The sequence below is a fragment of the Microtus oregoni genome, unplaced genomic scaffold (assembly GCF_018167655.1).
Source record: "Microtus oregoni isolate MIOR12 unplaced genomic scaffold, Mior012 000005F_ref0000423, whole genome shotgun sequence".
In the NCBI taxonomy this organism is placed as follows: Eukaryota; Metazoa; Chordata; class Mammalia; order Rodentia; family Cricetidae; genus Microtus; species Microtus oregoni.
The window spans coordinates 24,467,728-24,493,293 of NW_024543064.1; the positions used below are offsets into that span (position 1 = coordinate 24,467,728).

Sequence of the window (25,566 nt, forward strand, 5' to 3'; positions counted from 1 at the left end):
ATCTCCAGAGTGCTGGGGTTACAGGTCAGCGCCCCCACATCTAGCTTACACAGTGCAAGGGACTGAACACAGGGATTTGCACATGCTAGGCAAGGTTTATACTGGCTGAGATGTATCCTCAGCCCAGGGATTCTTTGTCTAAACATACTGTATTTTATTTGACTATTTTACATGTATGAGTGTTTAGCCAGCCTTTCAGTGCATCATGTGTGTACCTAGTGCCTGAACAAGCCAGAAGAGAGGGTCACGTCTCCCAGAACTGGAGTTACAGGTGGTTGTGAGCAGCTATGGGGAAGTCAGGACTTGAACCTGGGTCCTCTGGAACAGCAATAAGTGCTCTTAACCACTGAGCCATCTCTCTATCCCCAGCCCAGACATTCTTAATAGAGAAGTATATTAGGAATTTAACACAGAAGATAACAACAGCAATGACAACAGAAGAGTGTCATTGCCTCCGGATCACTTACTCATTGGGTTGCTTTAACATGTCACCCAAATGCAGGTTAATAAAGTTGTTATCCCAGTTTTACAGAGGAGGTAAGCAAGGCCAAGTGGGTTAAGACCCTCGATAAAGGCCATTAAGTTAATGAAGTCAGAGCTGAGATTTAACCTGAAGACCTCTGTCTCCAAATCCTCCCGCAGCACAGAGCACACTACTGTCATACAGACAGAAAGGAGCTGGAGGGTACCCAGCGCTTGCCGGGTGTCGGGGCTTAATGTGGATTATCCTTGTGAAAACGGCAAAGCAACAAGGCACATATGTTATTACCCTCATTCTATAGAAGGGGATTATTGCTCTGATTTCTGTGAGTGGAGGCTTAGAGAAACTAAGTAATTAGATGGCGTCTATATAAAACACCGAGAACTAAATCACACAGATGTATTATCGCTTCTCTAACTCTGGTTTTCAAAACCCACCCATCATCTCACTGAAGAAGTTCCTTCGGCGCATGCATGAGGGCTCAGAGGTGGGTGGGAAGTGCCTGCTGCTGTGCCCCCAGAGGTCTCAAGCAGACAGGGAGTCTGGGTTCTTATTCGTCCCAGGCCCCGCCTCTCTGGCTGCTGGATGTTGACCTGCTTGTTCAAGTTCCAGGAAGTCACAGACCAAAGGCGAAGTTGCATGCCCTGGGCTGTAGATGGGTAAACAGTGCTGTCTCAAATCTCCAGAGGGGAGTTTAATTCTTTCCTCTGATGGCCCCCCACGTTCTGGTTTTTCTCTGTTCTATTACACTGCTTTAGATGGTTAATTTCTTCTTGTGCACATATGGGGGCCAACTGACCTCTCTATTCGGTTCTGTATTTTGTTACTTGCATTTTTCAGAGTGGCCCATGGCCGGCAGGATCTAGACAGGAGGAGTCCTAGATGCAATGTCTCTTTAAGAGTTCAACTTCTGAACATCACTTAGAGAAATAGCATCATATTTTCTTTATGCCTCATCTGAGCGAGTACTAACACTTTAATATTAATTTAACTTTTAAAGAATTTGTTGTTGGATATTTTTTTTTTGACTAAATGTATGGAGTGTGTCTCAGTGTGCAGGTGCATGCCCTTGGTTCTGTTTATCTAAAGAAGAACTAACATGAAAGCTAATAAGAGGCTAGAGAGATGGCTCCGTGGTTAAGAGCAAGTACTGCTCTTACAGGAGACCTGAGAGACCCGAGGTCAGTTTCCAGCATCCAAGGAGGTGGGGCGGCCCAGTTCACAGTCACCTGCAGCTCCAGCTCCAGTGGCCTCTACAGGTAGCTGCACTCATATACAAATAACCACACACACACAATTGAAAAGTAAAAACAAAACTTTAAAAAAAGTAAAATTAGTACTAAAGTGTTAGTACCCATTCAGACGAACAATCGATGAACAAGTAAATCAGGAATCTGGGGCATCCCCCATGGGTAGCAGGGACACACTCAGAGCTTCACTTTCCCCAGTTTTTTTTTGACAGATTTGACTCTGGAACTATGTCATCACTTTGCATGACTAAAATGCTTAAATTTGATGTGCAGTTTCTAAAAACTTAAACTGAATACAATACTACACTGCATATTTATGTATAAGAACCTAAAGAGATTCCAAACAGTAGTAATTTGATAGCCCATCCCTGTGAGGAAATAATATAAAGAACGAGGTGATAGCCAGGCGGTGGTGGGGCACGCCTTTAATCCCAGTGCTTGGGAGGCAGAAGCAAGCGGATCTCTGTGAGTTCGAGGACAGCCTAGTCTACACAGCGAGTTCCAGGACAGGCTCCACAGCTACTGAGAAACCCTGTCTTGAAAAACAAAAACAAACAAAACCAAACAAAACAAGAAAAGAATGGGGTGATGATGGTGGTGATGACGTTTTGGTAAAGCGTGTTATGTTGGTATCTCTGTCTTTACTATTCTGAGACTCCTGGAGAGGCATCGCCGCCACACGAAAGTCATGATGGTGTTGTGTGGGGCTTGTAGTTTTGAGCAAGAGTGAAAAGACAGGTGAGGATGGTATCAAGGAAGATAAGGTTAGCGGATAAAAGCTTCTTCGTTTGAAATGAAATGAACCTGCATGCATTTTCTTCGAAAAAGCATTTTTCCGCTGCTTTCACTGAAAAGGCTTACACACACGGGGCGAGTCAATAGTAATAGGCCCTCTTAGTACTCTAGGTTCTTAAACATCAATTTGCACTAAATGGCACCTTAGAGAAACAACCGATTCTAGGTCAGGGGCGGAAAATGTCCATGAAAAACCATCCTCAAAGGGCTGCTGCTAGCCAGGAGGACAATGTGGACATCAGCTCGAAAAGGAGCTGTAAATAGACAAGATGAATGTACGTCCATTGACCTCTAACGACGTTTAAAGTGAACCAACTTTGGAAGATGTTAGGAAGTCCATTCATTAATATGTAAATAAAAATATATAAAAGAAAATAATTGTTTCCCCGATCCCCCCTTTTTGAACTATATCTTAGCATAAGACACGTTTTCTTCAAGTAGTTGAGCTTACTAAAGATGAAACAAATGAAGTGTCACCATGTCACAGTCTCCAGGCTGGGATCACAGACAGCTCCTAATGCCCCAAAGAGAGGCAACAGGACATCGTGCGCCTTTGATGGAGCTACAAAGCCCTGCCTATTAAATGGTCTGGCAATTAAAAAAATGAAAAAGGAATCCAAGTCTGATTAAGTGTCTAGATCTTCGTGCCAATTAAAGAAGTACAAGAGAGAGAGGGCTGTGTTAAGCAGCCACTCAGGGAAGTGATCAGCAGAATTCAGGATTCAAGGGGCTGAGAGACAGCTCAGGCGGTAGAGTGCTTGCTGTGTAAGCCTGAGGACTTGAGTTCAAGTCCCAGCACACATGCCAAAAGATGGGTGGATTACCGGGACTCTGTTGCCCAGCTAACCCGGCTTAATTGGTAAGCCACAGGTTCCAGTAAGAGATTCTGTCTGGTAAAACGGGTGGACAGCTTCTGAGAAATAACATCGGACCTCTGGTGTGTGAGAGACTCCCAGTGAGAGACAGTCCAAACAAACAAACAAACAAATGAAAACAACAATGAAAAGCAAGGCAAATAGCTCCCGAGGCATACTTGAGGCTGTCCTCTTGTCTACATGTGTGTGTATGAACATGCACACACATCTGCAGACATGCACCCTCTTGTACATATGTGCATTTGCGGACACACATACACACCTGCGCATACCTTCTCACACAGACAAATTCGGAATGGAAGAGATGTCTTGTGATGAACAATTCAATTTAAACAGAAATCACAGGAGGAAGAAATAAACCACTAGAGATTAATAAACGACTTGAGACCTGTCTGTCCATTCGGATGCATGAACTAGAGAGGCACTTTAAATTCGTATATAGGTGTGCTTTTACCTATTAGAGACGATTAGTAAAACATATCAGGCTTTTCTTAGGGATGCAACAGCACGCTGGAAGTTGATCCCAGAGCAGCATGGTGGTGGTGGTAACAAGTGGGCACTTAACCCAAGCAGAGTTGGCTAAGGGTTTGGGTTTGAGGCTGAAAGGGAAGGGAGGGTCCTGCCTTGATTAGGTGGTACAGGCTCAGTAACAGAAGAGAGGCGAGCTCCTGAGCCTACCCTAGTGCCTGACACACAGAAGATGCTCAACCAACATCCGCAAAGGGATGAGATACTGGTTGTAAGCCAAGCTGCTTGGACAGGAGGCCTCCACGTCCAAGGCCCAGCTTGTGTCACGAGTGTTGGGGATTCGAACTCAGGTCCTGCCTATGTGGCAAGCAGTTTACTGCCTGAGACATCTCCCCAGCTGCTGCTCTGAACTCTTAAACAGTTTTCCCACGGGAAATGAACTTTACTTTTTTTGAACTTTAAAAAAAAATTGCACATGGACATGGTTTGAAAGTTTCATGACAGGCTCCTTTAAAGACTGACATATGAAGGCGCTCATTAGAGCTCACCGCTCTCTTTCTTCCCCAATGTAATTCTGTGAGCCTGAGTGTTTTCCTGGGTCCAGTTTGAGAGTCTTTGTTTTTAATGGGGACTTAAATTACCTCCATTGTCATAACCGATACATCTGTCTCACTACTGTCATTTCTTTATGCTCCCACTTTCTGAGACTTGTCTTGGGCGACAGGCAATATGCTTCCTTTCGTTTTAATTTCCTACTGGGATGTGAGAAGTAGAAAACCTGCCTTTTGTTCTCGGCGGGAAAACTTTGAGGTCTTTCATGAAGACGTTTGATATTACCATCTCTGCAGCGATATAACCTAAAAGGGCAGCCCAGGATCTGGGTGTAAATCCTGGCGCCATTGCTCACAGGCTGGGAGGATGCTGGGTAGGTGACCTGTCTTCTTGGCCATCAGGAAGGCCAATACTCTCCCTGCTCCTAGGGGCTGGTGCTAGGCTGCAATTCGGTGACATGTGCCAACACCTGTCACAGAAGGGCATGTGATTTTGTTCTCCTGATGAAGAGAAGAACATGCAGGACATCCAGGCACAGCTGGAAAGCAGCTGCCTACATCTGGAAACCTTCCTTAGGACATTTCTGACTTTCAACACACCCAACTACAAACACTGCTGTTGGCTACTCCCAGCTTAGCCATGCAGGTGAGGCCCCTGGCTGCCTTTGAGAGGCAGCAACAGAGTGGAGTAGAGAGGTTGAAAATATTCCCTCTCTGGCCCTTTAAGAAAACCTCTGTCCCCTCCTGCCTTCAGATCTGCAGGTGACAGTCTTTCCGAATTTAGAAGCCATTTCCCTCTTACCTTGTCCTATTACAGTCTCTCTAAACAGGAGTGGCTCTCAGAATATATTAAGAGTGCCTAAAAGGCCATTAGTGTCTTCATTTAATTGTCCACCAGGTGGGGATACTTAATTAAAAAAAATACACAGAAAAGAGCAAGACAAAGATGCTGATCAAGAAGCTGGTCCTCGCCAGGCACAAACGGGAGGAGGAAGCAAGGTGGTGAGGGCGGGCTCCTGGGCCTTGCTTCTCTCCTGCTCTGAGATTTTTAACTTTGCTGTTCTCAGACATATAACCTCTCCCTCTGATCTGATTGGCCTGATGAAGAAATGGTTAAAATCAAGTTCAAATACTATCAACCGCCATACATACTGAGGGTTCTCTGTCTGCCAGTCATGCCTACAGCAACTCGGCTGGGAGGTTCTTGAAACACCTGCCTTTTACAGATGGAAAAACTGAGCCACAGAAGGGCCATGTAGCTTCCCCAGTGTGACCTGACTGGTTGGCTATTGGTGGAAAGAGTAGGTCTGCCTGTGACACACTGCTCATGGAAGGTGTATGTGAGGCTAAGGAATCATTCATTCATTCACTCGTTCATTCAACAAGCAGCATTAACTGAGTGTTGCGCGGCTGTTGGACACTCTGCCGGGATGGTCTTAACTGTGGAGCTTCAGCACCAACGGGAGCACAGCGCTTGTTTATGCTTGTGTGACCCTTGAAAGACGCCTATCTTTTGTCATCCTCTCATCTCTTTTCTGTTTCCCAGTTGAAACACTAGAGGCGCCAGAGGAAAACCGGCTGGCTCATCCAGAGGCCTCCGAATGGTCCTTCCTATCTCACACCTGCAGCTGGGCGGCAAAGCCCGCTCAAGAGCCCTCCCCTCCTTATCCTCCTGGGGCCTCTCACTTATGGGGTGGGATCTGGGTCTAAGGCGGGTCTCACAGGTCTCCGTCCTTTGTCTATTACCGAGACAGACAAAACTACAGCCCCTGCCTATTCAAACAGCACGACCGCCCTAAATGTACCTTTGGGACATGCAGCATCTGTCTATAGAGAGTCTCACAGATCACTGATCTGGGCCAGGACCTGTGTGTGGTACACAGATTCGACATGAGCCCTGTCCTCAGGAGACACCCTGTGTTTGAAATCTGCTGTCTGCTGAATCAAATGCTTGTCTGGGAAGTTCCAAAACTGCCCTGAGACACAAGGTAGGGCTGGGCGGATGCTGTAGTGAGCCTGACACTCCCTGAGAGTCACGTGACTTCCAGGTGGTCTGTCCTCCATCACCTGGAGAGTGACCATAGGATATCGAGGTAGCGGTTAAAGGGCACAGCTGGTGGAGCAGGGAGAGGCCAGAAATGAGAGGAATGAACACATGCAGGAAAGGACAACAGGCGGCCTGGAGATGGAAAACTTGGATTGCCGGCATCCCTGTGTGTGGGACTGTGGACTCATCGGGACAGGAAGTAGAAACCCAGGTCCTCACAGTCGATAGAAGACACTCTTTGGTGACTGACATCCCAGAAGCAGTTTGTCCTGTGTAGCTTCTGGTTACAGTTTAAATTCTCAGACAAAGCATTCCCGTCAGGCCTTTCACCCCAGTAGGAGGGCAAGGAAAGGCCCTGGGTCACTGGAGGAGAAGGCAGATGGACGCAGAGATGGACCATGGTGACTGGAGCCCCTCACTCAATCTCCTTAGCCTTCGGGATGACAGCCGCTGTCATAGCCCAGGGGCACTCACCTTCACAACGCAGCACGGCACTGTTCCACACCACGCTGCCCTCCTTCAGAACACAGGTGATGGTCTCCGAGCCCTGTGTCCCGAGAAAGCCTTCGTCACACAGGAAGGAGATGGAGCTGCCCAGCTGCAGGCTGTCACCAAACCTCTTGCCGTTTACTGGAACGCCAGGATCTGGGCACTCGTTGTGTCGGAAGGCTGAGGAAGGGGGTGAAGAACCAGGCACAGATTAGATGTGGGGGGATCACACATATAAACCGACAAAGAAAAATGAGCTGCCAATAGCCTCAGAACTCCGTGGCTTCCCCAAGAACTTGCCATGCTGGGAGGGATGCTAGGTGTTCCAGAACCTGGGACCCTGTGGTTATGAGACACAGAATCCGTTGGCCACAAAGCAGGCCCATGATAAACTTGAACTTCAGCCTGTGTGAGCGCTTCATTCTAAGAAATGCTGACAGATCAGGTGGTGAGCCGTGTTTCTCATGGTGGCTAATCGTATCACATCAAAATTCCATCACGGAGATAGGATTACCCTCCTTTACCAGAGGGGAAACTGAGGTTCCATGTGGCTAAGTGGCAGATCTGTCTTTTCAATGTCAAATCCACTCCACGCTTCAGATAGCTAAGGGACCACAGATGGTGCGGGGTAGATGGGTCCCAGTCCTGTGACACTAATAGAAGCCAGACATCATGAAGTAGATGCCCTGGAATTAGCCTTGTCTGAAGCCATTGCCTTTATGTCCTTACTGAATGCCAGGGTGGCTTCTCCTTCTGCCAGGTAACTGATAATGGGGTGAGTGAGCCGAGAAAGAGAGACAGGCACTGCGCGTGGCACTGAACATTGCCCCTTATTAGCATGTGGTCCTGGGCCACGTTTACCAAGGTTCTACACCTCAGTTTCCTGACCTATAAAATGGATCATGCACATCTCTGACCGGGTCAATGAGGGTCATTCTGAAGGTTGATGAGAACACCGTGGCTGAGGGTTTGGTGACTGTGTATTTCTTGAGCATGAGTCCCCATCCTCCAAGGGACTGCCCTTCCCAGCAGGAAAGGATATCCTTTTCCCCTACTAGCTCAACCAAGAACATTCCTGGGATGATGCCTGGGATGCCAGGCCCCGTATATGCCCCCCGCTATACCAAGGATGGAGACAGGCTCCATCGCCACGTGTGAGCGGACATGAAGACTGTTGGTTTAACACAAGCATGGCTGAGTCGCCACACCCTTCTCTGCGAAACATGAGGGTTAGCCTGGACTCCATCTCCCCCTTGCCTGCTTTAGGAACTACGGCCATGAAGTTGACACTGAGAGCTGAGACGAGTGGAGCTTGGGGCTTGAAAGTCAAAACCCTACTAGTGACATATATGTACACGTGTGCGCACACATCTCTGCATGCATGTGTGCACACCTATGCAGCAATGATTTGGTGCTCTTTCCTACAGCTGAGAGCTTGCAAGGGCATGGGAAGATGAATAAAGAACGTGCTCCATTCTAGAGCCCATGGCCTCATGGAAAATGGGTTTGAGGACAGAGAAGCTAAAGGCCAGGACCATCAGTGCTAGGGCAGCAGGCATAGAAAATGGGGTGAGGGTCCTTCCATTTCCTTCTGTCCCTAGGCCATTGTGACAGGAACTTCCTGGTGATACGGTGTGTGGGGGGGCGCTGATTGTTTCCGGTGAGTCTGCTGCCCTGGAATTGGGTGAATGGGGCTTCAGCTTGGGTTAGAAATGGCTAATCCCCTAGCACCTAGATTTTAAAGGGTGGGTGGAGTCAAGGAACAAGGCTTCTGTGAAAAGGGTGGCTGGCAGCTGGGCTTAGGAGGAGAAATGTTCTGTCAAAGTGCGTGAGATGGATGAGCAACTACAGAGCATTTCTCGAGTGTGTGTGTGTGTGTGCATGTGTGTGTGTTCATGTGTGAGTGTGTGCATGTGTGAGTGTGTGCACGTGTGTGTATGTGTGAATGTGTGTATATGTGCATGCGTGTGAGTGTGTGTACGTGTGTACATGCGTGTGTGCATGTGTGTGCACATGTGAGTGTGTGCATGTGTGTATATGTGCATGCGTGTGAGTGTGTGTACATGTGTGCGCGCGTGCATGTGTGTATATGTGCACGCGTGTGAGTGTGTGTACGTGTGTGCGTGCGCGCACGCACGCTCGTGTGTGTAGAAGTCAGAGTCAGAGCCTAAATTTCCAATCCTGGTGGAAAGAAGCTGGTTAATAACTCCCAGTCACAGCCAAGTTCACCAGGTTTATGGCTTCCTGTGACCTCATAATGGATTGTTGCTCCCTGGAAGCTTGCCGTTTTCAGGTCTTACCCACTTCTCATGTCCACTGAATCTGGAGACACAGACACAAGAAAAAAAAAAAACATGGCTGAGCTTCAGGTTGGGCTACAGGCTCGGGAAGGAGAATGAAGGTGACAGCTTCCATACTGGCCATGAGAGCGACTGAGAAATGACTTCTGAGAAGCTGCAGTAAGCCTCGGGGAAACGTCACAGAAACACAGCTCAAGGCCTTGGCTTCTGTTTTGGTTATGGGGAGGGGACTCGGGCAAGGCCAAATGGAGAAAGGCAGTGGTCAGAAGGAAGCGACATTTGGGAATCTGGGGATTTGGTGGTGGGGAGCTGACGAGAGAACTTAAGGGGCTTTCCCCGGTAGAGCCTCCCTGCTTCTAGCTGGGAGAAGACATCTATGGAAATAAATGCTTACAGGCTGTGACACCCCAGAAATAAGCAGTTGGCCCGCCCAGGAGACAACTCTATGCTTCTTCCTGGGAACTGGGAGCTGGGAGGAGCTGGGAGGAGCTAGGAGGAGTGGGACGAGCTGGGACATCAGCTGACCCAGCAGCAAGTCCTGCTTTGAAGCTAGCCCACTGCACTGCTGATCCTCCATAGGAGCACTTTAAATCACTCAGTAGAAGCTCAGAGGTAGGTATAGTCACCAGTGACAGAGGGAGGACTCACTGGTAAAGGCGATGTTGGTGACAGAGGGAGCACTTACTGGTAAAGGTGATGTTGAAGCCTCTCTTGCCTGTGGAGTGGTCGGTCTGGAACTCTAGACGGGCTACGTGGCCACTGCTGGTGATGGAGGAGGGGAGCTGATTTCCTGAGAAGGTGCCTAGCACCGGGGCCTCTGCCGTGGCGCCATCTTTAATGACTAGGAAATCAAACTGAGGCTCCACGTCGATGTCATTGAAAGCCAGGTGGATGCGGCTCTCAGGCCGGGCCAGGATGAGCCAGACGCAGTGAAGATGGTTGCCGTAGTCCTCAGGGTAGTTAGGAGACAGGACGATCCCAGAGGGGCTGGTGAAGTTGAAGAAGCAGGAAACTGTAATGGAAGAGCAGTGGGGGTTAGGGGTACCTCCCATAGTTTGCAGGAGCCACTGAGGACCGGCCCTGGGAGGACGATCTTCATCTTCATGGAAAGAGAAAGAATGAATGACACCAGGGTTGGGCTGGACTGGCTGGGTGCAAGGTTGTAGCTGGGAGGCATGCTGGGTTCCATGCTGGGTTTAGCAATGAAGTGTCCCTTTGGCAAAAGGCATCTATGACTTCTCTCTCTCGCTTCAATATGCCCACCCTAGGCAGCTTTGCTGTCCTTGGTCCCTTGTGGTAGGGAAGAAACTATCATTCAAACAGACTTGAAGAGGCACAAGCTGACCCTTCTCAACTTGGTTTATGGTAGTAGACTTAATGATACAGGGGTGACTATCTCCCAATAAAGGGGACCACACCCACCTCTTTCCTCTAAATGTCTTTGATAGGAGAGAATCCATGTCAGATCCACAAGGATCCTAACCCCTTCAAACCCCAGCCACACTGCTGTGTGATCACCATATTTCAGAGGCCAAAGCCTTTGAGGAACAGGGACCTATGACAGAGTCCAGATGCTCTGCCCATTTCCTGTCGCCTCTCCCCACTATACCCCAAGGGTCCATTCAAACGGAAGCTTTGAGTCATTCTCATGCCAATTCCTAACAGACCCTACAAGGAGGTTTAGGGAGAACACTGCAGGGCATGGGAAAGCAAACCAACGCAGTAAACCAAAGCTTGAAAGGAAAATGACAGGATGGAGAGAAAAGAATCGCAGTAGCTATGATATGGAGAACATATCAGGACCGAGCAGAAGTTTCTCCATTACTCGAGGAGCCGCCCCGAGTCAAGCAAAGAGTACACTCAGAGGATTCAGATGGGGAAGTAGAATCCCTGTGCAAATGTAGCACATGCCAGTAGGGAAAGCACAGAGAAAAAAAAAACAAACCATAAAAACCAACACCAATGGGGTTGCATGAGCGCGCGCGCATGCAATCATTGCGGGCTGTTAACTAAAGATGCGATCTTTCAGGGAGGTAGTGTATGATCTTCTAAGAGTCACAGACTACTCCACACTCCAGCTCCGTAATCTCTAGGAACTAATTCAAAAGACAAAGAGACACAGGGATAAAGATGTTGATGGTGACATAATTCCATCACAGAGGAAAAATGCCAACCACCTATATGTCAGCCCAATAAAGGGAAGTAAATTATAGTCTTTAATGTGGTGCGGTGTGAAGGCAATCATTAAAGTGATAAATATGACCCCGTGGAAAGAGCGCTAACTATCATTTTAAGTAAAATAGTAGGTCATAAAATTATACGTGTACCTTTGATGATAGCTATTAAATGCTTGTTTATATATGGGTAAAGATTGGACAGGAGCCCCCAAATAAAAACTGTATTAGGGTTGTAGGTTTCTGGGAGACTTCTTTCCAAATGAAAGAACATTTAATTTTTGTGGCTGCAGGCTCACTGTAAACAAACAGAACCACAAAGAGGTAATAATGAACACAGGCCACTGTGTGAGTCCCCCTTTAACACTGACATTTGTGCATGGTGTTAATGATACTGCGACTTAGGGACTGGGGAGGTGGCTCCGTTGGTGGGCGTGTCTCACGAGGGCCCAAGTTGCCTCCTGAGCACCTACATGAAAAGCTGGGGGTGGTGGTAGGTGTTTGGAGGTGGAGAGAGGATGTCTCCTGGGGCTTGCTGATCAAGCAGCCAAGCCTAATCAGTGAGCTCCAGGTCCCAGGAAGAGATGCCTTGAACAACAAGGGGGATAGCACCTGAAGAGAGATACAGGAGCTTAGCCTCTGGCCTCTATACAGACATACATGTGTGCATGCACACCCACCCACATATACCCACAAACGGATACACCGCCACACAGATACCAACATGCACACACACTCCCCACACGCACGCGCGCGCACACACACACAAATACTGATGCCTGATGAATCTATTTGAGTTGCTAATTAGAATAAAGCCAAGTTGAAAACGAAAATCATGTTTGCTAGATTTAAAAGACAACAAACACACAGAGGAAGCCCTGGCTCCGTGTGTGGCATTTCAGCCCCAACCATGTCCTTCTCTGAAAGGAGACCTGGAGGAAGCTTCTCACATCTGCAGGAGATCTACCTGTCTACCCCAGGTATGGCGTCAGCACCAAGTTAGGCTAGGCAGGGGATGTCCCCACACAGTCATGCTGTCTCCAGATGTAGACAAGTCCAGATGGAGCATTTCTAACCGCCTCTGGAAGCGCTCCCATTCAACTCAGCAAAAGGAGCCTGGATGCTAAAATCCAGTCAGTTTATCCGCGCGATCATATTATTGCTTAAGTATAGAAAGAACCTGTGCCAAGGGGAGAGAAGGGCATAAAAACACTTTTAGGCAGTGCGAGATAATGTTGATGGTGGTGATTATTATGTATTATTGAGCATTTACTAAGTATAGACCCTGCTCTAAGCGCTTCCATCAAAGACCCAATTTAGCCATCCCAGGAACCCCACAGGGTGGGTACTGTTACTAACCTCATTTAAAAAGGAAGCCACCAATTCACAGAGAGGGTAAGTTGCCAAGGCCACGCTAGCTCATGAAGGGTAGTGCCAACCAACTAGGCAGTTGAAGTATTCTGACTCCGGGACTGAAGCTCATAGCCACTCCTTCCAACTGTCTCCCATTTTGAACCAAAGAATGTCCACGGGACCTGAGTCTGCCAGTGGAGACCAGGAGGAAGCTTCTCACATCTGCAGAAGATCTACCTGTCTACCCCAGGTATGGCGTCAGCACCAAGTTAGGCTAGGCAGGGGATGTCCCCACACAGTCATGCTGTCTCCAGATGTGGACAAGTCCAGATGGAGCATCATACAAACGATAGAAAAAGGTAATAACCTTTGAGATGGACAGGAGACAGTCACGTGGTCTGTTAAAGAACTCTAAACAGACTTGCTGTGAGAATTTAATTCCTAGCACCCGAGTCTGCTGTCACCATGCTCACACCTGAATCTTTTCTGTCTTTCTATGCAAAGGCACTATTTTGCATTGTTTTTCCCACAGTGCTGCTGTGCAGTGAGCCCAGGATCCCTTACAAGCTAGGCAAGTGTTCAACTACTGAGCTACATCCCTAGCCATTAGGGGTACCATTTGGGACCCTGAGAGCAGTTATATGTGACAGCTTATCTTGACAATCACCTTGTCACTTGGTCAGCGTATTATAGACTTGCCCCCTTCACTTCAGAGGACACTTCCGAGAGCAGGAATCTTGCCAACTTGATTCTTTTAACTTCTGATTTAATGGCTCTCGTAGCATCTGGCACACAGTCGGTATTCAAGTAATGCTTACTGAATTGAATCAGTGAGCATCGTACACCTTGAAAAGATGGCGATATGAGGATGTATGCCTCACAAGCCCATCCCATTCTCAAACTCGGGCACCTGAATTGGCCAAACTCTGGAAATAAAAACTTGAGTCAACTCAGGAACCTCGGGGAAAATAGGGTAGGGTGACCTGCAAGGCATTTCTCTGAGACATGGGACAGACGTGGACCCAAGTAACACAGGGTGCCATCCAGCTGAACTGTGAGCGCCAAGACAAGAGAAAGTTGCTCTCAGACGTCAAAGGTTTCAAGAATGTACTATTCACACAAATATCATAAAATGCCACTTGGAGGGTTTTCTCCCCCCATGCCATGAAGGGATGAATCAAAATGAAGAATTCTAGGACCAGAAAGATGTGGTTCATAAAAAAATCAAAAGTCAGCAAAGAACAAATAATACAGTAAAGAATCTGGTAGTTGCTAATGAAGGTGACTGTAAAATGGAACGTGAATATAAAACATGTTCCTCGGAAGAGAGCACATACAACATCATTCCACTCAGAGAACCCTTGGGTAAAATATTTCAGATTCTACTGATATCATGGGGAAAGGTGGAGCAAGGAGATATGCTAATTTCCTCATCTTGCAAGAAAGTCTGTTTTATAGTTTCTCTGGTTAATTAGAGAAATATAGGTTAGAACATGTATTTAAAGATGTTAAGTGTAATTAGTAATAGAATATGAAGTAGCTTATCTTCAAAATTACCAAAAGGGGAGAAAGCAAAGGCAGTCAATTTAGAAAGAAAAAAAAAAAGTGGATTTCAAAGGAAGCACCACGGATGTTTAAATGCAAAGCAGCATGCTTTAAAAGGAAGACAGAATGCAATTTGTAACAACAAATGTGTACAGGTTTACCTGCTAGGAAGACAAATCCCTCAACTGGGGATGAAACACACGGCTAAGACGAGATTCTGAACAGTGACAGGATAGGCGGAATTACCCAGTCTTTACCCTGGAAGAGGGTTCGAGTTTACCCAAAGCTTGGATCTCCAAGTATCACATTTCACTTGGTTGAAGGGGTCTAGACATTAGGATCATCTTCAATAGCAGCCAGGATGTTAAAAGTCGCTGGGGCTGGAGGAATGGCTCGGTGGGTAAAATGCCTGTCAGATAAGCGGGAAGACTGGAGCTGAGATCCCAGCACCCATAGGCAACTCAGGCCTGCAGCAGGTACAGTAGGTACTTCCAGCGCTAGGGGTGGGCTGGGCGGATCCCTGATGCTCATTGGCCAGCTGGCCTTGTCAAATCAAGGAACTTAAGGTTCAGGGAGAGGTGCTGTCTCAAAAATAAGGTGGAGAGTGGTTGAGGAAGACACCTCAAGTTGACCTCTGGCACCTATGCATGTGTTCCTGTACATATCCACGTACACGCAACACACACACACACACAAACACACACACACACCCCTCTAAATTTAACACTCAGCTCCCGGCTGTTGTGTTACTCCTGATTCTTGATCCTTCTTTAAGGTTAAGAGCTTTCTGGAGAGTTCCCCAGACATTTCTTCTCGCACTCTGAAGGAGACAGGGCTGATTACTGACACTATTCGAACAAGGATATGACCTTTCAAAGCTCTGCCTTGCAGCTCTAGAGATGACCCAAACCTGTCCCAGGGCGGGCAGGCAAAGGAAGTGCTCTCTGTCCCAAAGAGCTCCACCCTTTCTTGCTCTGGAATATTCCACAAAGGTCACATTACCAGCGAATGGGGAGAGCTGGTTTCCTAGTGTCCCGAAAGAGGAGTGCTGGAAAAGAGTTGGATCGCATCACCACCAGCAGGCATCCATCTTAGAGGGTGATCCCGGGATCCTCTGTGGCAAAATCTCGACCTTGAGCAAAACTTCGATCAGAGCGCTCTCGCAAGGCCCAGAGTCGAGGAATAATAACGGAGGAAAACTCATTAACAGCTAGGTGTGTAATTACTGTACGTAAAAGGAATTTAATATCGATCTTGTGTGGGAAATACAAGAGGCTTGCTAGAAAATTCACCGGGCTTTCCTTTTGGTGTTTTTATGCTAGCTTCGCTGTTTTCAAAATGTCAATTAAAATGGATGGTTGATAAAGCCAAGGTTGCCTTCACTAATCCTGACAAAGACTTAAAGGCCAAAATGATATTTACGGCACAGATGGGAACAGTCCAGAATGAAGACATGTCAGTTACGATTTTGTGTCTCCCCAAGGCACCAATCTAGACACAATAAAATATCTAAATCCGAGGGCCAAAAAAATAAAGATGAGAAAAATCTAAAAGGTCTAATGAATGGTGTGTATTAAATGATACCTTGTGGCCTTTAAACTTGGGACAAAACCTTCTTTGTGTGTCTGAAACAGGGTCTCCCATAGGCCATGCTGGCCTTGAACACCCTACACAGCCAAAGGATGACCCTGAACTTCTGACCTTCCTGCCTGTACTGGGAAGCATGTGCCACCGGGTTGGGTTTCATTTGTTTCTCTGATCTGTGCCTTGCTTTGTAGCCCTACCTGGTCCAGTGCTTGCTACACAGCCCAAGCTTGTCTGAAACACATGGTGATCCTCCTGCCTCAGCTTGCCAATGTTTCACACAAGCTTATGCCCCATGTCTCTTTGGAAAATGACCTTCCTCAATGCCCACAGGATATTAAAAACGTGGACCCTCTAGTAGACGGCAAGGCTATCTCCATCAATTCAGTCATAGAACAAAACCTGTTGCATTATTTGCAGGGAGACGAATGTCATCCAGGCTAAGGACTTGCTTGTGCATCCTTTTGGCTGCTAAGCCACCCAAAGGACAGGAAGTGACATTCAGCAGGTGCTCTGTCACTCCATCCAAAATCAAAACCCAAGCTCAAGAGCAGCAACTCGGAGGCCACGCACGGACAGGTGTAGAGCCTGGAAAAGAGACCCAGTGACATTTACCTCTGTTCTCTGATAAAGCCATGAAATCAACAACGAGAGAATAAGGAAAAATGCCTCATTTCTGGAAACCGTCAAATAAGTTTCTGGGTTCAAAGGTGAAAGGATTGAGCTGTCAATACCAAAGCCGCTGTGCGGGTGCTGGCAGCCCAGTGCTGGAGGGAGGGTGTGGGGTTCAGAGTCTGACCCGGGACTGGATAACAAAGAAATAAAAGCGAAGTGAAGATCTGCAGTGGAAGAGTTACAAAGAGAGCAAGTTAACAGGATCATAGGGAGAAGGAGAATACATTCAGAAGAGTTAAGAGCAGGAAGAAACGGCTGGCTTCTGAAGAGACAAAGAGAAAAATTTCTGGCTGATGTTCTCCAAAAATAGAGAGTGTATTCTGTATGTTCGTATGGGTCCATGCATATATGTGTGCGTGTGTACACACGTACACACACACACACACACGCCTAGAAAACGAAAGAGGAGGCCCTAATATGAAGGTGATAATCTAACCACAAAAGACAGTAGTCAACATATTAGTAAATGTACAGCTGCGATAGGTTGATGGGATCTCCCAGGCAAACAGGAATCTGAAGGAAAAACCTGAAGGAGTTTGGGAACTGCTGAGTGGGCGGGGCCATTTCAAGGCCAACACTTCACAGCCTTAGGCTTGTTAGCAATAGCCAGGCAGTTCAAATTCACCCTAATGAATGATTTCAATGACAATGTAGGGATGTTGCGCAGATTCATTCCCGCCTCCTCCCACACACCAGGTGTAAAGAGTCTGCGACAACACAACCCTGGCCCAGATATTAAATGCCAGCCCTCTCCCCTCCGACATGCACACAGGCAGGAACAAATCAGGGAAACAATCCTCCAGTTTAGAAGAAGGTGACATGGCTCAGGCTACGATTATCCTATATCATGGTATAAAGTGAACCCACTTCCGGGTAAGATCCACACTGATTATTTATTCCAAAACTTACTAAAATGTTTTGCTTCTTAATAAACAGATCAAGAGCCAAGCTCTCTGAGAAAAGGGCTGGTGGCATATGAGGTACTAGTTGGCATGCCGGGAGTGTTATCACTTCATTGAGAACAGCAATCGCTGAGGGGGACAAGTTAGGAATTATCCCATTTTACAGACATATAAACTGAGGCTAAGAGCTCAAGTAGCCCGCTCATCATCACACAGCCTTCCCAAACGGGGCTGGGATGATGAACTCCATTAGCCTTGTTCTCAGTCATGATACCTGATTCCCCCCAGTGGAGGGAAGGCTTGCCAAGCAGACACGAAATTATTTAATGTATTAGCACTTGTTACAAAGTTACAAGGAAAAAAATCTGTATGAGTTGATTACAAATGAAAGAGTGCTGTAACTGGATAAAGCAAGTCCACACACAGAGGAGTACGGGAATGTAGCAAGCAACCAGGGGCAGTTTCAAGACGGCAAGGTGTCAAGACAAAGGGTTAACCAGTTGTTGGAAAAAGTAGGTCTGGATCTCTGTGCATCACAGAAACACTAGAAGAAAATAAAAGTAGACCCTGCTTGCAGATGTGGGTGTTGAGGGAGATGATTTTGTTATCCTGAGAGGCCTGAGCCAACCGAAGGCAGAGAGGGCATGGCTGTGCCCATCTAGAGGTAAATAATATAAGGAAGATTTGTGTTAAGTTCCGAGATGGGAGAGTAGTTTCTGAGCCTCATTCCAAAGTCAGACATCATAAGAAACAATTATTACTTCATACCGAAGAAACGGAAAACTTTTGCCTTTCAAAAAGGACGATAAACAAAAGCTAAACGGTGAGGAACAAACGGAGGGGAAAATCCATGGCTGCTATCACAGCCGGGCATTCACCGCACTTCAGAGACAAAGAACGCAGGTCAATAAGAGAGATTTCAAACAGAACTACTGGCCATAAAAGTGAAAGGGCAACTCACAAAAGAATAAAACCAGCCAGTGAAGAGATAGAAAAACGTACATTATTACAGAACACAAAAATGCCAAATTCCAGTTATTGCACCTCTGTACAAGAACATTAGCATGGAACTATACACACACATGCACACACACACACACACACACACACCAAGAAAGGCTGTCAGGGCTGAGGTGTGACGCTCCGAGCGTAAATGAGAAACAGAGCAGAGTCATTTGGACGAGACAGCCTCCGTGAGGAGGAATGTTTCACTTCTTTGAGACAGTCTCGTGTGGATCAGGCTGGCTTCAGACTCAGCATTTATCAGGGGGTTGCCCTGACTTTCTGATCCTCCTCTTCCTGTTTCCAAGCCCCCAGTCCTGGAATTCCAAACCTGCACCATCATACATTTTGTGTGACACGGGGGACTCAATCCAGCATGTTACGCATGCTAAGCAATTGCTCCTCAGAGCTATGTTCCCAGGCCCTAGAGTCGCATGGCTTTGTTTAGTTTTTATTTTTGGTGACACTAAATGTATTTGAAGGTCTTGAAACCTTAAGCCTAAGTGTGGGTCTGTTAAATCTTTTTTAATCTTGATTTTTAATTACATATATGTGTGGGAGGGTATGTGCACACATGCAGGTGTCCATCGAGTTCAGAGACATTGGATCCCTGGAGCTGGAGCTACAGGTGGCTGTGAGCCACCTGATGTGGATGCTGGTAATTGGACTTGGGTCTGATACAAGAGCAGATGCAGTATGAACGGTTGAGCCCTCTCTCCCGGCTATACATCTTTCTTGATGTATAATCTATAGCGGTGTTTTGATGAGAAAAATGCCAGATCATCTCATGGCGAAGGAGGCAAGGAGGGAAAAGTGAGGACTCTACGGAGCTGTGGCCTTGGTGTCTTTAGCGTTAGAAGTTGAGTGTGTTGCTGTGAAGGCAAGGTCATCCTCAAGGACATTGGGAGGGATGGGGTGGGCTTAGGGAAGCAGAGAATGCTCTCGGCGGGTTCCACAATCTAGTGGAGAACACAGATGGATTGCTGGGCACTGTTGCAGGCCCGACTGAAATTGGTAACCGTGAACTTACAGCAATGCCAATTTGCCTGCTTGGGTGATTCTCTGCAGCAATGCTCACCAGAGCATGAGTGGCCCAGTCAGAGCCTCCTTGCTTCATTGTATGTCTCTGGATCAGCAAACTGAGGCCATCTCTGTTGATGGCTAGTGTGGCCGAGCTGCAAGCAGGAGTCTTACAAATGCTCCTGTTTCTTTTTGCTTTATTCACATATATATTTATATACATATATAAATATATATACACGCATATAATATATATACACATAAGCACACATATGAATATACGTGTATGTATATACATATATGTGTAAATACACACATATAATATATGTATATTATTTTATTTTTAAAGAGAAAGCCTCATGTAGCCTTGGCCTGGAACTTGCTATGTAGCTAAGGATGGTCTTGAATTGACCCCTCCCTCAGCCTCCTTAGTGTCAAGACCACAGGTGTATATGCCCTTGCCTGGTTTATGTGGTGCTGGGGATTGAACCCAGGACCTCATATATTCTAGGCAAGCACTCTACTAACTGAGCAACACCCCCAGCAGTCAGCATTTGCTAATGTATCCCTCAAATTTTCTTGATACCGTTTCCTGTGTTGGAGATTGCTGAAAGATATCACCCAACTTTGTTAGCTTCCAAGAGGCTGTACGAAGTTCTCCGGTGATGTGCCAGGCACCTGGCGGGGCTCATTTTTATTGTAAGACCGACTTCAGCCTTTGTTCCCTCTGAGAATAGCAGAGGTGCCTTCTAGAATATACACATTGCAAGAGGAGCCGCCCAGAGGGTACAATATTGGCTATGTATTTCCTTAGCACACGGGGTGTCCCATCAATTCATATTTGCCATAATCTTACTCTAAAGTTACAAATCGTACTTAAGGTTTTCCATTTGCTTTTATTTTTCAGTTCAGGTCCTACTGCTTGGCTAGGCAGGGTTTCGCCATTGGCATCCCTGCTCATGGAGCATTTTCTTGCCCTTGTTTCTGAAACTCTGCCCATCGGCTGTCAACTCCACACTCTTGCAGGTCTGACTTCTCCATCTGACTGGACCCCCCTCCCACCTTTCTCTGGTACCTTGTAGTGCTCAGGATTAATGTTCCCCATTCCTGGGGTAGCCTGCTGTATCCGTGACTCCTAACCTATCCCTCGGAGACAGGCCTCTCTCACAAGAAGTGGTCTCAACAATGCCACTACGGAACTCGAGTTTCAGAGGAGTGGTGGCACCTGCTGAATGCCACCCACTGTCCTCCAGACTGGCTTAGCAGTTATAAAGATGTTTTATCAAGTCCTTACCGCCAAGGACGGTTACCTCCTAATAAGGGACAAAGAGCACAGGACTGGGCCAAAGGGAAAAGGATGAACGGAGTGAGACAGGCAGCTCTCAGGAAGGGGGACCAAGGTGGCCTGTCTAAGGCCTTTGAATTGTGGCCTGAAGCTGAGGAGCCAGGCGTCCCCAGGAAGATTACTCCAGTCAGAAAGAACGGTAGGTGCAAAGGCCCCGAGGGCAGAGGGGAATGTGTGTGGCACATGGGAGGGACAGGGGACTCCAGAAGAGCAGCGTGTGGTGCGGGAAAAGGGACGGGGTGACTGCAGAGGATGACAAAGGACTGAAGTGTCATAGGAGGGAGTTTGGACTGGATTACAGGAACTGAATGAAGTGGGCCCCAAAGTAGACTCCTTGTTCTCCCAGATGCAAGGACCTAAAAGATCTCTGGAATGAAGAAACACTCACACTGCAGACACGATTCTAAACTGCCAGTTACGCGTCTCTACCAGGCAAGCCACTGGCACCTCAAATGTGCAGCCAGAACCAAATCTGTATCATCTTCCAAAGTCTCCTTCAGGCCTCCTCTCTGTGAATGACTCCAGACGCCCAAGTGAAACATACTGGTGCCTTCTCCCTTATGGAACAGTTCAGTGGTTTTCAACGTGTGGGTCATGACCCCTTGGGGTTGAACGGCCCTTTACACAGAGTTTGGATATCAGAGAGTATGCGTATCATATATTTACAATATGATACATAAAAGTAGCAAAATTATAGTTACGAAGTAGCAATGAAAATAATTTTATGGTTGGGGTCACCACAATATGAGGAACCATACGTACTGAAGGATCACAGCATTAGGAAGATTGAGAACCATTGCCTTAGCCCATCAGTGACGCACTTTCTCCTACTGCTTCGTTTCAGCATCTCTCATACCTGTCGCATCTTTATCACACCCCCAGAGGTCGAGCCCCCTGCCCATGCTGCCCTGCTCCACCCTCAAACTTTAGGTCTTGCTCCCTCTGCAGTCCATCCTCCGTGCTGGCGCCATCTGGATCACCCAAACTGTTAGATACCTTGAACTGTTCTGGGCCATGCTTGTTTGGAGCGCTCTAAAGACTCCCTGCTGCACAGAGGATGAGGTCTAGACTCTTCAAAGGGCGCAAGACTCACACCGGTGAAAAGCCAAACACTTTGATCCTCATTCTCCTGCCCGAGTAAGTCCCACATTCCAGACAGACCTTAGAACGGGCAGCTCTACAAATGTGTAATGCTCATCCTTGCTCGCCCTGCATCTGTTTTTTTTTCCTCCAGGCTATTTCCATTTTCTAGAGTGTTCTTTTTCTCTTGTTCACCTGTAAAACATTTAGCACCATTTCCGGAGAGTGATGTGGGCCCTGCCCACTCCACACTTACCTTTCCCTAACTGTAGCCATGGAATCTGTAGATTAGGCTTACCAACCCCATGGCTATGACATCCGTAGCTACAACCCCAGCAGACTGAGGCCTAAGGAGTAAAATTCTGCTCTCATAGGCTCCAGATGGCCAAGGATCTTCCAAACTACATCCACTCCCACTCCTGCCTTATTGGCTCCATCTGTATCATGACACCCATAGCAACACCACTAACAATCACTATAAGGAAAACAGTGGCCGAGACTCGCTACCCATGTGCGGTACGGTTATCACTGGGGAGACAACAGTGGCCAAGACACACTTGGCTCTGCCTTCCGTGTAATGCAGCAATCACTGTATTTTGTAATGGATGGTGCTAGCTCTTCTCCCCACCCCCACTCTACAGTCTGGTTGACAATACCCTCTCTTCTACTGTAACTGACCTTGGCTTGGGCCTGTGATGGGCCTTAGAACAAGGAACTGTGCACAAACATGGCCCAGACACTTACAAACAGAGTGAGGTGGGCTTGGGGAGTGTTCTGTCCCATGATTGCCTCCCGCTGTGAGAACAGCACACTTTCTGCATAGGCTGGTCCCTGAATGAGACGCCACACGGGGCCCAACAGAACCAGGGTTCATACACAACCCTCATGGACTTTGAGACACTGACGGTTGCAGGACACAGCGCCTTGGGGACTGGTGAGGCCACAGGTAAAGCTGGAAGGGGTCTGAAGGGAGTACCGGTAATGGATGCTCTTCTGGAAAGGTGGCTAGAGAAGGCCTTTGGGAGGATACGGAGGAGGGATGGTGAGGAGGGGGTGAGGGCATTCAAGGGCAAAGAAATTGTTCTGAGGGAAAGACCGGCAAGGGGCGAGGGAGAGAGGGGAAGGGGTTCTTGCAATGGGTTCTTATCCCTCGTGCTCAGGATATCCCTTGGCATCCACACTGCCTGCTTGGCACAGAGTCAGCTGAGTCATGGCTAGGGTAGGCACTGCCCAGACCAGGAAACTTAAAAACAATGAAAAGGTGTTACCTAGAACAGAAGGTGCTGGGATTTCTCCTAAGCAAACTGGAGTATACAGCCCCCCCCCCCCCCTTGATCCCTTTCACCCCAGTCACCAGTTACCCTTCATCTTGTAGCAGCAGTGTTCTGGTCCATGGCCCTCACTCACCACTCGCGCCCAGCCCTACACTGAAGCTTTTCCAGGTGGGTCTGGCAATCAGGTTCTTGACCTTTGTTCCCGGGGTTCCTTTGAGACCGGCTAGGTTCTTGCTATCGAGCACGTGTGCCTTATCAACACCACCTCTAGGGTATGATCTGGGGGATATTCTGAAGTCGGGCAGCTTCTTGTCACATTTGCACAATCCAGCCCACCTGGTCGTCCTGGTGCTTAGCCTCACCTCCAGTCCCCCAGCATAGCCAGCGCCCCCCACCCCAACTCCGCTATTGAGTTTCCAGATGCTAGCTGAGGCTTCGTGCTACCAGCTAAGATGACAAAATCCGGCAGCCCGTGAGACGACGCGTGCAGAAGGTTCCTTGATCAATATGCCTGGCTAAGTAGCTGAGTCTGAACTCTGGGGTCTCAGTTTTAAGCTTGAAAGCAGACCAAGACTTCTTTGGAGAATTACGTGGAGCTTGTGAGCCCTAAACAGTGTGGGTTCGGGTGTCAGTTTTTCTGCTGAGGGACTGGGAGGAGAGTTTTGCATTTTACACCTCCTGAATCTGTTTTTACATGTCTAAGAACAGACCGATGACTTGTAAGCCGTAGCTCTATTGTAAAGACTCAGTGCATTGGGGCCTGGTTGCAAAGGACAGACTGTGCCTGCTGCTTAGGAGGGTGAATTCAGTTCCTGCTGATGTTTGAAACAAGAGATGTGGCCTAGGTCAGTGTCTCAAGGCAGGGTCTACCCTCACACTTTCTCTCAGCAACTCTGTTGGTCTCAACCAAGATTGTCCAAGCAAGACAATAAAGAGACGCAGGTCTCCCACCCTCCCAGTAACATAGCCGCTACGAAGCCAGACCTCAAACACAGGGTTTTAACACTCCTCCGTGGTCAATCCATACCTAGAAGATTCCATATGAACCCACTGACAGGTGATGCACCTCTTGGGTGGAAACTGTGACGTAAAGGATGCCCTGTCAGCTTCCTTGGGATGATGGACTACATAATCTGGACTGGAGAGGCGTGTGTTCCGAGTCTAGAGTCTCCCATGCGATTCCGAGGAACTGAGACACATGGGATGAAGCATGGTACGCAAGCATTCAGTTCTTCTGTCCCCAGCAATGGCTGTTCACAAGCGTGTCTCACCTCTGACCACAGCTACCTGGGCCCAACCTTTAAGAACTCGGGGTGACTCTGTTTTATATCTTTGTTCCATGAGCAGGTGCCAGCTGGCCTTTTGGGGGTTCTTCTAGAGTTAGCTTTAGTTCCTATTATCCTGGGAAGTCAAGCCCAGGATCAGGGCGGAGAAAATACCAATCTATGTTGTCTCCTGAACGCAGAGGAATTCAACACAGGGAGTGGCTACATCTCCGACAGCTCAAATGGTGCCCTAAGCTCGGGTTCCTGTGGTTCTCAGGCCTTCAGGTCTGTCCTCATCCCCAAGAGCTGAGCTCTGTCATAGTCTGACATGTTCCCCAAGGTAGTTTTGGCAGGGCACCTTCGTGGGGTCCAGAGACAACCTCACTCAGGCATGCCTCAAGTTGCCGCCCAGTGAAGACTGACAAAGAAAACGGAGGGTCATTTAGCATGATCACATGGAAGTGCATTTACCCCCAAAAGATGGGCACACAGAGAAACACACAGCCTGAGGAATCTTGTACTCTAAGTCCTCTGTGGAGCCTCACTGGAGTTCACACAGAGTGGGAGAGCTAGCAGCTCTGCTCCGGAAATCCCATCCCGTGACCGCCCTACAAGATGATCGTTACACATGAGAGCTGGAGGGACAACAATAAACACGAGGCTCCCACAGACAGGCGAATTAAACCTTCCTGAGCACCACAGAGCCTGAAGAAACCCACAACCAGGAAGGCTGCACTTATATCCCAGGCTGATGATGAATTCTCCCAGGGGCTCAAAGAGCAGGGAACGGGCACCAACAGAGCCTCAAACCCCAGTTCCAACACAGAAGCTGCGAGAACAAATGCTGGCCTGGGAAGCTCGGCAGATGCCTCCACAGCTCTCTGAGTCAGACGCGGGGGAGCTCAAGGAGAAGAAGGCACAGCCGGATCTCTGGGCATCTGACAGAGAGGAGAGGGCCTGCTGGTTTGCTGTCACAGCTGGAGGCACAAGTGGGAGCTGACAGTGATAGCCCATTGCGCCGCCAGGCCAGGTGACTGCGCATGGCTAGATACCACAGCCTGGTCAATTTCCCCAGTCCCTGTTGTACCCAG

General features: G+C 47.9%; 1 protein-coding gene across 4 annotated transcripts in view; it reads right to left on the reverse strand.

Annotated features, from left to right (window-relative positions):
* Positions 1 to 25,566, reverse strand: part of Csmd2 (CUB and Sushi multiple domains 2) — a 560,352-nt gene that overhangs the window by 182,329 nt on the left and 352,457 nt on the right. For all 4 annotated transcript variants that reach the window (XM_041651748.1, XM_041651747.1, XM_041651746.1 and 1 more), the window contains 2 exons: positions 9,942 to 10,268; positions 6,942 to 7,136 (listed from right to left, as the gene is read on the reverse strand). In XM_041651748.1, coding sequence (XP_041507682.1) covers positions 6,942 to 7,136; positions 9,942 to 10,268 — 522 coding nt within the window. The remainder of the gene's footprint in view (positions 1 to 6,941; positions 7,137 to 9,941; positions 10,269 to 25,566) is intronic.